Source organism: Haemorhous mexicanus, chromosome 5 (assembly GCF_027477595.1).
Source record: "Haemorhous mexicanus isolate bHaeMex1 chromosome 5, bHaeMex1.pri, whole genome shotgun sequence".
NCBI lineage: Eukaryota > Metazoa > Chordata > Aves > Passeriformes > Fringillidae > Haemorhous > Haemorhous mexicanus.
In genome coordinates, this window is record NC_082345.1 from 10,314,626 (window position 1) to 10,326,718 (window position 12,093).

Below are 12,093 nucleotides of genomic sequence, written 5' to 3' on the forward strand. Positions count from 1 at the left end.
CAAAACTGAAAATTCTTCCAGAGCCTCTGCAATTCATTTTTTCTTCAGAACTTTGCTGAAGTTGTATCAACCTGCTAGACTAAGGGGAGAGTTTTGGAAGTTGGGGTTTGGAGTTAAAGTTAACCCATGGTGGCACTCTGACTACAGGAGAACTGAATATCCCATAGCCACTGTTCTGAGAAGAAGAAATTCAAGGAAGGCTGAAATGTATTGTGTATTATATGTTTGATACCTTTGAACTGACATGGACCCATGTAAGGAAGTAGCATGATTTAAAAGAGTTGAATTGAGACATAGTAGTTTATTATTTTTCTAAAGAAACAAGCAAGGTTAACAAAAGACATTAAAGAAGGTATAGCTTCAGTTGTTTAATATTCTGAAGAAACTTTTTATTTCTGTAAAATAATTTTAGTTTGAAAAAAACCCTAACATCAATTGTCTTTTACGCCACTGCAGATATGCTTTTATGTGGAATGAAAAAGAAAGCGTCTGGCCTACAGACACTTGTTAAAATAAGGGATAATTAATCAGTAATTACGTATGTCACAGAATAACAGTTTCATTAATAGGAATTGTGAATTTAACTGCTTAGGATTTGGATGATCTTTTCAGGGTAGACGTTTACTGTGGAGTACCGCAACGTTGGTAAACTTGCAGAAACATTAAGAAAAATCTTGCCACATTATCTTCTCTCCCAGTTGAGTGGTAACTAAATCTAAATGTCTGAATTGTGAGGAACTGGGGGGAAAAAAGATGAGACCATCCCTTTTTACATTCAGTGTCTCAGCAGCCATAGTGCTTCCACTGCCTTTGGAACCCCTGACTGCTTTAGGCTCTTCTGCTCCTAAATACATCGCTTTGCTCTTAATCCAAATTCAGTCTGAGATGTTTCAGCTGAAACGAGGAGCTATTAAGTATGGGAAGGTTGGTTTGTGGCTGAATTCTGTCAGCTGTGCTGGTGCTCCTTGATCTGCAGCAGTTTTCTAGAGATGTGGTGTTAACCCAGAAAGCTGGAAAGTCCTTAACCGCAAGCTAAATACTGTAAGCGGAGAATATTCCAAGGTGCTCGTTATTTGCCATCTGTTTTGGAATGGAAGATGGAGGGAGTATTTCAGCTTGGCAGCACAGTAATCAGATATATGTGATACTTTCAAGGGAAAAAGTCAATTTTTAAGAGACTTTTGTTTTTAAAAGCTTCCCACAGCAATGAACTTTTAAAAGATACGGTATACATTAAGAAGTGTCAGTAGTACACATCTAATACACACAAATTTTGCATGGATTTGAACTCATCATCTGGGGCACTATTAAAATTTGTAGGCATAAAAACTACTGCAAAGTGTTGCTGGAATAACCACTGAATGCATCTGTTAATACCGATTATGTACTACTAGTAAACTACATGTTCTTTGTTTAAACAAAGATTTTTAACCCCATCACCATATTCCTCATTTTGCTTGTGAATGAGAGTGCAGAATACATAAAGGTCAGTTTCTTAATGGTATTACAGGCATTTTAAATGCATGTAGATGCCCTCAGACTAGATGCATGTCTGTATTTTTTTAACTAAAACCTCAGAACCTGTCAAAGGCAAAAACAACATCTGGACATGATAACTTTATAGTGAAGTCCTGATTTAGCAGTTGTAATCATTAATCTGTTCCCTCTCAAGTCTTCTGTTCAGCTACATTTGAAATGAAAATTGGTGGTTCTTTTTCCAAGCTGAGTCTCTTCCTCTCTCTTGTTTTTCTTTCCAGTGTGTGTTATTTACACCAGTGAGTAAGTGTATAGTTTGACATTCTGTGAAAAAAAAAAAAATAACAAACTATAGCCTCTACTTGGAAAAAGAGAGTATCACTAAGATCAGCACTTTGAGCTGTGTGTGATCAGGTCAGTCTTGCTTTCCATACATAGCAAGAAACTTGAATTCATCATGGGCTCAATCTGTCTGGAGATCCAGTGTTCTCTCTGAAAAGCCAAACAGAGCTAATTGTCTTACAGTGGGTTTGTCTGCAGACGGGACATGTATTTTCTTATTCTTCTGAAAGTTTGGCATCCTGCTGTCTGAAATGCCTGCACTGGTGTCCAAAGTGTTACTCTCCTGATGTGATGGTGTCTCCATTCAGGGCACTTTGCAAAGCACAGGCCAGACAGGAGCTGTCACATTAACTGGGGGCCCGTGGCTTGCCTAATTGTGCAGTTCTGTCTGTGCTACAGGTCAGTACTGAGTGCCTTAAGGGAAGATGTGAGGAGCACCACAGTGTTCCTGCAGTCCCTTTTCCTGCCACCAAGACTTCGCTCCAGCCACAAGCAGAGATTGATGTTCAGTATGAAACTGCAAGTTTGTTGCTGTTTCCAAAAATAATTTCATTAATTTGGGAAGCTGTGGATATTCCTGCCTAGTGTTTGACTCACTAACTTTGCTAATACAATATTTTTTTAAGGGAGTTCCATGGGCTTGTTCATTGTCAGGGTAACGAAGCAGAAAATTAAAGTAATATTCCTCATGCCATATAAAAAATGAGTGACAAAAACAAGCTTAGCATTGGATAGGTCACCTTCTGAAGAAACAAGTCTGAATAGTTTGAATTAAAATGCATGTCATTGGGCGAGGACAGATGCAGCACAAAGTACTCTGTTTTATTTGCTTAAAAAAAAAAAAAAGTTAGGTCTGTGTCTTGACCTTAAACTAATGGATTATTTTCTCATTCATTAAATTTCCCATTTTCAGGTTAATGGGTGGAATGGAAAATTCTGAATAAACATTCACTTTGCAGACAGTTGGTTTTCTCTGCTTCTGGTGCCCTCTCCCTGAAGGAATGAAATGGTAAATAATAGTATTCTCTGATTTGGGTAGTACACCCTTTGCCTCTCAAGCTCTTGTATATTCTAGAATATGAACCAGAAATCCCTTCCTGGTTTTCATTATGGCCTTGTGCCCTGGTCTGTAGAATCAGAAGTTGTAGTAAAATGCTAGCCCCGTCTTTCACTGGAAGGAGAATGTATCCAAGTCTTGAAAATACAAGGCAGAACAAAGGGATCTGAGAGTCATTTTTTACATTTATATGAACAGTTCTTTTTATAGGTGATTACCATCAACTGTTTGGTAAACCTTATCCTTAAAGTCACTTGTAGTGGTGAGAAGTACATGTGAACCAAACTGCTGTGAAGAATTGGACAGTGGAAATAAACTTCCAAGGCCTGTTTTAAATAATAGCTCTCCTAAGAACTGTGATGATCCTTTTTGCTTTTGAGCAAACTATCTCTAGTGTTCGGTCCATACTCCCAGCAGATTGCATAAGCCTGGTGTGACTTCCTATATCACAATCCAGGACCTGGGGAATCCTTCCTCAGTGAGAGCCAAACTATTCACAATTAACATCACAAAGTATTGATTTCTCTTTACTACCCAACAACTCTTTGAAAAAGAACAATTCTGCATGCTGAGACGATCCTTTGGTCTTCTGGACCCAGTTCACCTATTTTTAAAGTAGATCAGAAGTAGGGAGGGAAATGAACAGAGAAAATGAGTTGTCTTTTTCTCAGCTGTTTCATCATTTGCTTTTCCCTCAGGGGACAGACAGTATTTTTGTAAAAGATGGATTAGGTGAAAAATGGTTCATAATGCTTTATCATGTGTTTGTTGTGGTTTAGGAAACTGATGTTAGAAGCTTGCCTGCCTACACAAAAGCATATGGCAAGAAGATAATTTCAAAACAGCTGAATTCAGTTAGAATATCATGGGTGGGAGTTTATTAGTAGTATTTTTGTTACTGTAGCTTCTCCCTGCCTCTTATTTGGCTTTTGTATTTGCTTCCTCTTCTGCTGTAAATGTGAGGCTTTGTTGCTGTTCTTTCAGCCTCCTGGAATCCTTGCTCTTCAATCACTGTTGAGCTGGCCTATTACCCTATTTGTAACCAAGCTGTCTTTTGAGATCTTCCATTTTACAAGATAAAATGGAAGAGCTCAAAATAAATGTGATAAAATGTGATGCTTTCTGCATATTTTAATTGTGAAAAGTGTTTAGCTTGATTTACTGTGGAAAAACCATCACTTTTTACACATCTGTCCTTAGTTTCCCTCAACTTTCAGAACCTTTTGGCTAGTTTCAGTCACATTTGGGTAGGGACGAGAGGAAGGCATCCCAAAGAGTGGGGTTCTTATGGATTTGATATAACCAAATTAAAAGGAGAGATGGTGTAACAGCATTTGAGCTGAAGCATCCCTAGCTGAAGCCTTCTGATACCCTAAGTGGTCCATGCCACAAAGAGGTGTTACCCAGTACCCCATTCATGCTTTTCCCCTGAGGCTGGGCCTTTAACCCTCTCTGGTTACAGCCCTAAACCCAACTGTAGGATGGTCACATGGATTTTCTTTATTCAAGCCATGTGCCAATCAGCAGGACACCACAACACTGATTCATCGTCAGTGAGGTCTGAGTAGCAGGTAGAACCCGAGGTGCAGTAAACAGAGCTTCCTTTTTACCAGGGTCTCCTGTCATGTTTTCTGAGCATAAGGCTGTGTGCACTGTAGACCTGCTCTAGGAAATGCACAGGTGAACTTGCATCTCAGAAACCAAAGCCAGTCAGGCACATGCTCAAGCTTCCTAGGAAGTCAAATTCTGTTCATTTCCCTGAACTTCTTGCTCTAAGTACACAGTTACCGGAAAACATTTCAAAATGTGACCGGCTTGGATCAGGAGAGATGCCATGCTTTTGTGGTGACTGAAGCCTTGGCAGAGAGGACAGGAACAATAGGACAGTTCTCTTTGGGAATTATTTATATTGTGCTCACAAGTGGACCATGTTGTGCTGGTGTTGTGTAAGGCAATCCTCAGGAAATCAGGTGGGAGTACAAACTTCCCTTCTGCCGTATAAACAGAGTGTGTTGCATAACTGAACTTGTCTTTCTGCTGTTAGGGATGGTTTTTTCCATTTCAGTTATGTGTCAATATCATCAGACATAGCAGCCCACCATGCACTAGCTGTTTTTTCCAGGACCTGTCCCTCTTGGGCATCCATCCCTTCGCTCCATCACATGCTGTGACTCTCCACAGGATGTTTCGGCATTGCAACGAGCCTCAGCCACCAGCAACACCAAGCACAGCTACCCTGGCAGGCCCCAGCTGGCTGCTGCTCCCTGTGTTGCTAATCTCACCTCTCCTGGGGGCTGAATTGCTCAATCTTGCCCAAGTATTTGACACTGGATTCTTTTGTCAGATGCCTTTGCTGGGACAGTGTGATAAGTAATGAATGGACAGGCTGTCAGGAGCAGGCTTTGCCAGATGACACACAATGGGGCTCTGCTGACCCAAAAACTTGACTTCAGGAGCTGTGAGCCCCACCTTCCCCTGAAAGGGCTTCCTTTCTGAAAAGAGGTTATAGTTTGTGTGTGTGTGTGTGTGTTTTTGTGTGTGTGTTAGCTTTCAGTATGTCTCTGCTGGGCAGCTCACCTACCATTTCATTCACACACTGGGCACACAGTCCAGCTAGAACCACAATTAATGTCACACAATCAGCTGAGCCATGCCATTTTGGATGCCATACTTTGGCCATTTTCCAGCAGGTATCTTCACTGTGGGAAACTCTTTTATCACACAGGAATCATCTGCTGAGAGGAATGCCCTGTCATACAAGAGAAATTTAGGATCAGCAGTCATTTGCTTATCTGTTCCAGGTTTTGTATCTATCAGTTGCAAGCAATTGTCACCAGTGCATTTCATCTCCTTTCTTCAATGCACCTCAGCTTAGCTAGAGGATAACAGCATTTCTGATTTTAGATTTACACAGCAAGTTCACTTTAGTGGCAGTCTCCACTTATTAGTTTTGCTTGATCTTTTTCTCTCTAGCTTACATAAGCAAACAGAGTGAACTGGGGAGAAAAAAACATTAATTGATGCTTAACTTCATTATGGACAGAATATTTATAGTCAGATTTTGAATGTTTTTATTACATGAGTTCTTCCACGTCACAAAGAAAACACATCCACACATGCACATTCTCACATGCACACTCCTAACTTCCCAACATGTTTATATTTTCAGTTCCAATTTGTAACACTTCATCTGTTCCTGAGCAGTGCACATTCTTTATGTTCAAGATACAAGCAAACAAAATTCCTTCAAACATCTTTCTGAATCAGAGAAGAAATGACAGTGAAAAAAAGCAAAACAATTAAATTCTCCCCCATTTGTATGAAAATTTTACTAAAGCTTGTTTTGTTACATAGTGTTATAATGAAAACAGATGATATTTGAAACTTCGCTTTGAAGCAAGCCTCCCTTCAGCCTCCACAGGCAACCAGACATTCCCCTTCTGCACATCACTTCCAACAGCTCTTTCGTGCAAAACATTTCCCTGTTTATCCTCCAGACAAATTACAATTGCTGGTCTTAAGTCATCTGTGTGCTAAGAAAAATGATGTGTTGCCAACCCCAGACCCCACTCCTCTTTCTAAATCCTCTCTTTCGTAGAGAATGAAATGAAAAGAAGAAGGAATTAATTCATTGCACTTCTTTCTTTTCCTTTAAGATGCCGGGGTGGCTGCAGTGGGGTCAGCTGCGCAGTGGACAGCGCAGTGAGCAGCAAACACAATCAGCCTGTGTGCCTTGTCTGATGCCCAGGCTCAGGGACTGACGAGGTCTCTGGTGTTGAGATGACCCCGAGGAGTTGGAAAGTCTCTTTTTACAGCCCCACACTCAAAGAAGTTGGGATTCCTCAGCTCTGGTTGTCGAGGTTGTTTATTTTCTCTTATCTAATACATGCTTTTTCAGACCTGCAGAGGTCTGTTTGAGGCACACTGACCACCCTCAGGGCGGTGTTATATTTTTATACTAAAAACTACGTGTACTTTATTTGCAATAATTTTCCAATACCTATCACCTATGTTAGACAGTCTGTCTCTACCCTAAACCAATCCAGAAGTGCCACCATCACAGCAGAGGATGGAGGACAAGAAGGAGAAGGAGAAAGACTGGACACACCCAGATTCCTCCATCTTGCCTCTTGAATCCTCATTCTAAAAACCCCAAAATTCTACTTTTTCACCCTGTGATAAATTCAGTATTATTCTTCTCAAACCCTTGTGGCTTGTAACTCCTCACACAAAGTTGGTAATTGTTTCTATGGCTTAAAATCCGGGGCACAGGTGTCTTTGACTCCGTGCCAAAGTCTCTGAGCCCCCTGCCAGGGTCTTGAGCCCTCCAGGGCAGTCAGAGGAATGTCCTGGGTTCCGACAAGGGACCAGAGCTTCAGAAGCTCTGCTGACACCAGCAGAGCAAACTTTGCATTTACCTCCCCTAATCTGTGTTCTTTGTAAAATGACTGTGAACTGTTTAGCAAAATGTTTAGCTTGTTTTGATAGCTGGACTAAATTGTAAACAAATGGTAACCGCATGTTATTCACGGCAGAATAATTTTGCTTTTTTTGGTTTTATGACAGCATTTACACAGTATTTTTTGCAACCTTAGTGACCTACATGAGGTTTTTGTCTACAAGGACTACTCCTTTTTCTTTAAAAACAAAGAATTAACAAAATAGATTATGGCAGGTTTGGTTTTTAACTATAGCAGCTGGTAATTTTTTTTTAATGGAAACCATCCCCAGTAAACTTTGGTGTTTTCAGAGATCAGAAAATCTCTTGTTCCTGTCCCAAAGGTCTTTAACAATACTCAGTTGAACTTCATTAAGTCGGGGAGTGATGGCAATACACATTACAATTCTCCATAATTCCTGCCATCACAAACCATTTTCTGGCTTCTCCTCACCTTGTTCTGAAGTGGTTTTTCCTTTGGTTTACAGTGGTTTTTTTTACTCAAGATTTGGGAAGAAGGGGGTACATGGTGATGAAACCTTCCGTAAAATCACTGACACCATCACACTGCAGTTACAGCTTTGGTCTATTTGCCTTAAGGCACAAGCCAAGATTAGATGGTTCTAGATCAGGAAAGAAGAAATGGGGAAGGCAAAACCACATAAAAGCTTTTCTCCTCCATTAAAGATTCCCAGAAGAAATCACAGATATGTTAGGTCAGCCTTACAAAAATTGTTCTTTAACAAAACACAAGTAAAAAGAAAAAAACAAGACCCAAAAGCACTAGGGTGTTTAATATCTGAATTATTTCATGGCAGTGTTGGGAAAGCAGTAGCAGAATAATTTTGTGGTTTGGTTGTTTTCAAGACAAGACAGCTTTGTAAAGTTGCATGAGAGGGAACAGAAGCTTCTTGATTAGGATTTGTAAATATAAAGCATCCTAGGGCTGCTGTCCCTTTCTTCTTCTCCTGGATCATTATTCTCAAGAAGCCACCTGTAATTCTCTTTGTAAATTGTCTGTGCTGCATGTGAAACAAGGAAGCAAGAAACAGGGGGAAAAAACCAAAGCAACAACAAAAATCACAAAAAATTTTGTTGAACAAGACCCAATAAAGTCAGTATTTTTGAAAATGTTTGATTTTCAAGGAGGGACATCGCCAGTTCTTGGTCCTCTAGTCTATGAGGAGGGAAAGTTAACAGCTGCTTCAACCACTGTCAGCTCCATTTTACTCCCAAGATGTCATATTTACAAATTGACTTTATAGTTGACTGCAAATATGAGAAACACCAGTGCTACTATTTTTCAGTGTTTCTCTGTGGTTTTTGTGTCTTACATGTAGAAGCTTTTTCAGTAAAAGATAAAGAATACAGCACGAGCAAATGCTTCCTTTCCCCCATAGTTAAATGAGTCACTGAGAAAAAATAAAGGCTAAAGTTCAGGGGTCTGACCCTTTCATTTCTACTACCCCCAGTGTTTTGTCTTACAGGCTGTCATGTTTTTCATTCCTTCTAAACCCTTTCAGCATGACATTAATTTGCATAAACAGTCCCATGGCAATAGCAGGAATAATATTTAGGTCTCTAAACCGGAGCTTATATCCATACTCCCAAAAGTATGTCAGCTCTGAGCACAGCTAGTCAAGATGCCCCTTGAAGTTCCTGCCAGCTCTTACACTGTGGTGGTGAATCTGAGCTGGTTGCAGCAGCTTGACTCAGTTTTCAATTATTTTTTCTTTCCCAGGAATGACTGGAGCCCCTGGAGAGGAAAGACTGACCTGCTCCTTTTGCTTCTTCCAGCTCCTTCTTGATGCCTCACTGACTTGCCTAGTCCCCTCTTTCTATGCTTCTCCTCATCCCCTGCATCCATTTCCTGCAAAAGGTCAGAAATGTATTTATAAAAATTTCAGACTCACTTAATGCAAATTTTTAGATCTGCCATGTTCTAATTAGTGGGATGAAATATTCCAGACCAGGTCTCCTTGGGATGATTTGTTTCTGAAACTTCTGATTCAAAATTCTTTCTTGAGAAAGTTAGGGGGAAAAAAGAAAATCAATTTTCCCCCTGTATTTTTAAAATACTAATTTTTGAAAGTTTCAGTGTTCTCGCATTTAGATCAGAGGGAAAGCCCTTGCCAGGCAGCACCAAGGGCAGGTTCTCTTCCCCTGAGGGAGGGCAAGACAGGAACTGAGGCTGGTGGCAAGGCAGGAGCAGAGCTGGTCAGCACCACAGCACAGTCCCACAGACCATGCAGGAGGAGAGCAGGTCTGGACACTGAGCCCAAGTTGAGCCAAAAGTCCAGATCCATAGTGGTGAGGTAGGTTTGGAGTGAGCTTGACTTTGCACTTCACATTCCAGTCCAGAGAACACCAAGCCACTGCACATTGACCACCAAGCATGCTTGTCGTGTGGAGGGAGCCAAGCTAGAAAATCAGACCAGAGGGTTTTCCTAAAGAATTTCAAGACTGGTGATTGGCCTCCTCAGTTGTATCTCTCCTCCCAGAGAGGTCCAGCCCCACCAGAACTTGACAACCTTCAGTAAAATCTTTGTAAGCTCCACTTTTCCCTTTGTGCAGTGGGAATGGTGCCCCTGGTAGCCCCCAGCCTGGCACCACAGCAGCAAGAGAGAGAGGGGGACAGGACCTGTGCAGCAGCCCACAGCAGGGATTTCCCTGTCCATTTCTGGTACAACATTTCCTGCTGAGCTCCCTTCAGGTTAAAAGCATCAAAATGCCATGTCCAAGAATCGTGGAAGTCATGGCTGCCCTGCACCACCACCCAGGAAAGATAACAAAATTGGAGCTTCCTGATGGGAATATAGAGCATATCTGCAAAATCAAAACACAAATGGCACTGCACTTGCAGAGGAATCTCAGATTATACTGTTGCACAGGTAGCTTTAAAACTGAAAATTTCCAGCTTGCATTTTTAGGGGAAAAAATGCATAATGGTCTCAAAGCCCAGTTTTGGCTTGAAACTGTAATATGCATATGCAGCAGAGACTGAGAGAAAAGGGTTGACTCACTCTTCTTGTGTGAGGAGGGATAGTGTGGAAAAGACACCAAATAACACCTAATAAAAAATAGGCAGTGATGCATATAAACTAGATGTTGGGAAAAGGTCTGGTAAAACTTAATTTTCTGGCACCAGTAGTACACCCTGAAAGGCTGTCTGAATATTGGAGGGGTTTCTTGACAGAAAACTGAAAGCTTCAGTTGTAATAAAAGGAAATATTTTTTCTGACAGAGCAGTAAAAAGGTGCAACATCTGATGCCCTGATAAATATACCCAGTTACCACAAGCACCTACAGTGCATCCTCTAAACACATTTTTTTGGCTGGTGAAGTGGAAAAATGGGCAAATTTAGGATTAAAGAAAATTCTATTCCACTTTGAATGTCTGGAGAGTGCCTGAATGGTATAAATTGTGTATCTTGGCCATCTCCAAATATATAGGCAGGCATTTGAGGCAATGTGTTAGAACTGCATTTCCTCAGAGGCAAAACTCAGTTGCAGCTGTCAGTAAACTTGTACTTTTCCATCTGACATGGTTAGTAACTTGGATTCCTGATGAGGAAAAAGAGATAGTAGCAACTAATTAAACACAGAAGTGGTGACATATGCCCTGTATGGTAGGAAGTTTTCTCTAATTGGTTAGGTGGAACCATAGAGATGTGAGAAATTAGTGTTTCCCTTATAACAAAACACCAACAAACAAACAAGAAGTCTATCAAAATGACTGTCAGCATGACTCTGCATCATTTGTCTGAGCACTATGGGGGCAATAGCTTGAGTTCCACAACTGTGAAGATGTTCATCTATGTCTGCGCAGCTATTTTGTGTTCAGTGAGTTTCAAAGATTTGATGGAAAAATTTAATTAAAAGCTCTGGAAAAACCCCACTTTTTAACCAGTTTTCTGGGTTTGAAAGACTTACAGCTACTTGCAAGGAGGTGTAATTGAAATGTATGAAACTTTAAAGCAATTATTTTTGTCATATTCCCTTTAGAGTATTTTTGTCACATTCCCTTTAGTAAATCTTTATGGTCAGTCAGAAATATTTGTGTAAAGGTGTTAATATCACTTTCATGAAGATATTATGTGTTTTATTCTCTTTATGCTATACTGTGAGTTGGTTTGGGTTTCTTTTTCATCCCAATCCTGTCTTAAATTCAAAAATAGGAGTAGAGACACTCATATTTGTTCTACATATGTAGCTTTTTAGAATAATTCACATTTAATCCAGAAGCTTCTTATTACCAAAGAGGAACTGAATGATCAAGAGAGCCCATGTCTCGTATTTAAAACATGCTTATAGGAAATAGCAAATCATAGAATCAAAGAATGGTTTGTGTTGCAAGGAATCTTTAAGATCACCCAGTTCCACTGCCCTGCTGTGGGCAGGGATACCTTTCACTAGACCAGGTTGCTGAGAGCCCCATCCAACCTGGCCTAGAACTCTGCCAGAGATGGAAGTGTTGTGCCATTAATGTAATGTGATTTTCCCTATTTTAAAAGCTGCCAGTCTTTCTAGCCTTTGTTAACACCACCAGCCTAAGATCTGCAACATCTGCTTATTAACTTCCCCCCCCAGCACCCTTACAGTAAAAGAAAAGGTTTGTACTTGCCAAAGGATGGCTTGGATTGCACATGGAAGGCATTTCTGACTGACAAAGTTCTGCCAATATTCGCGGTCATTCTTTTTCTCATCTACGTAGAAGATGGTTTGTCATGTGGGGAGAAAGGCTTGAGGAAAAAGTGTGTGATGCAGGTATGAACTTTTT

The 12,093-nt window shown here is 40.6% G+C and overlaps 1 protein-coding gene across 1 annotated transcript in view; it reads right to left on the minus strand.

The window, feature by feature from the left end:
- Positions 1-281: 281 nt before the first annotated feature.
- The window catches only part of DRAM1 (DNA damage regulated autophagy modulator 1), a 39,510-nt gene continuing 27,698 nt past the window's right edge, over positions 282-12,093 (minus strand). Inside the window, exon 7 of the mRNA XM_059845852.1 lies at positions 282-1,800. Within this exon, the coding sequence (XP_059701835.1) occupies positions 1,768-1,800 (33 nt within the window). The 3' untranslated portion in view covers positions 282-1,767. The remainder of the gene's footprint in view (positions 1,801-12,093) is intronic.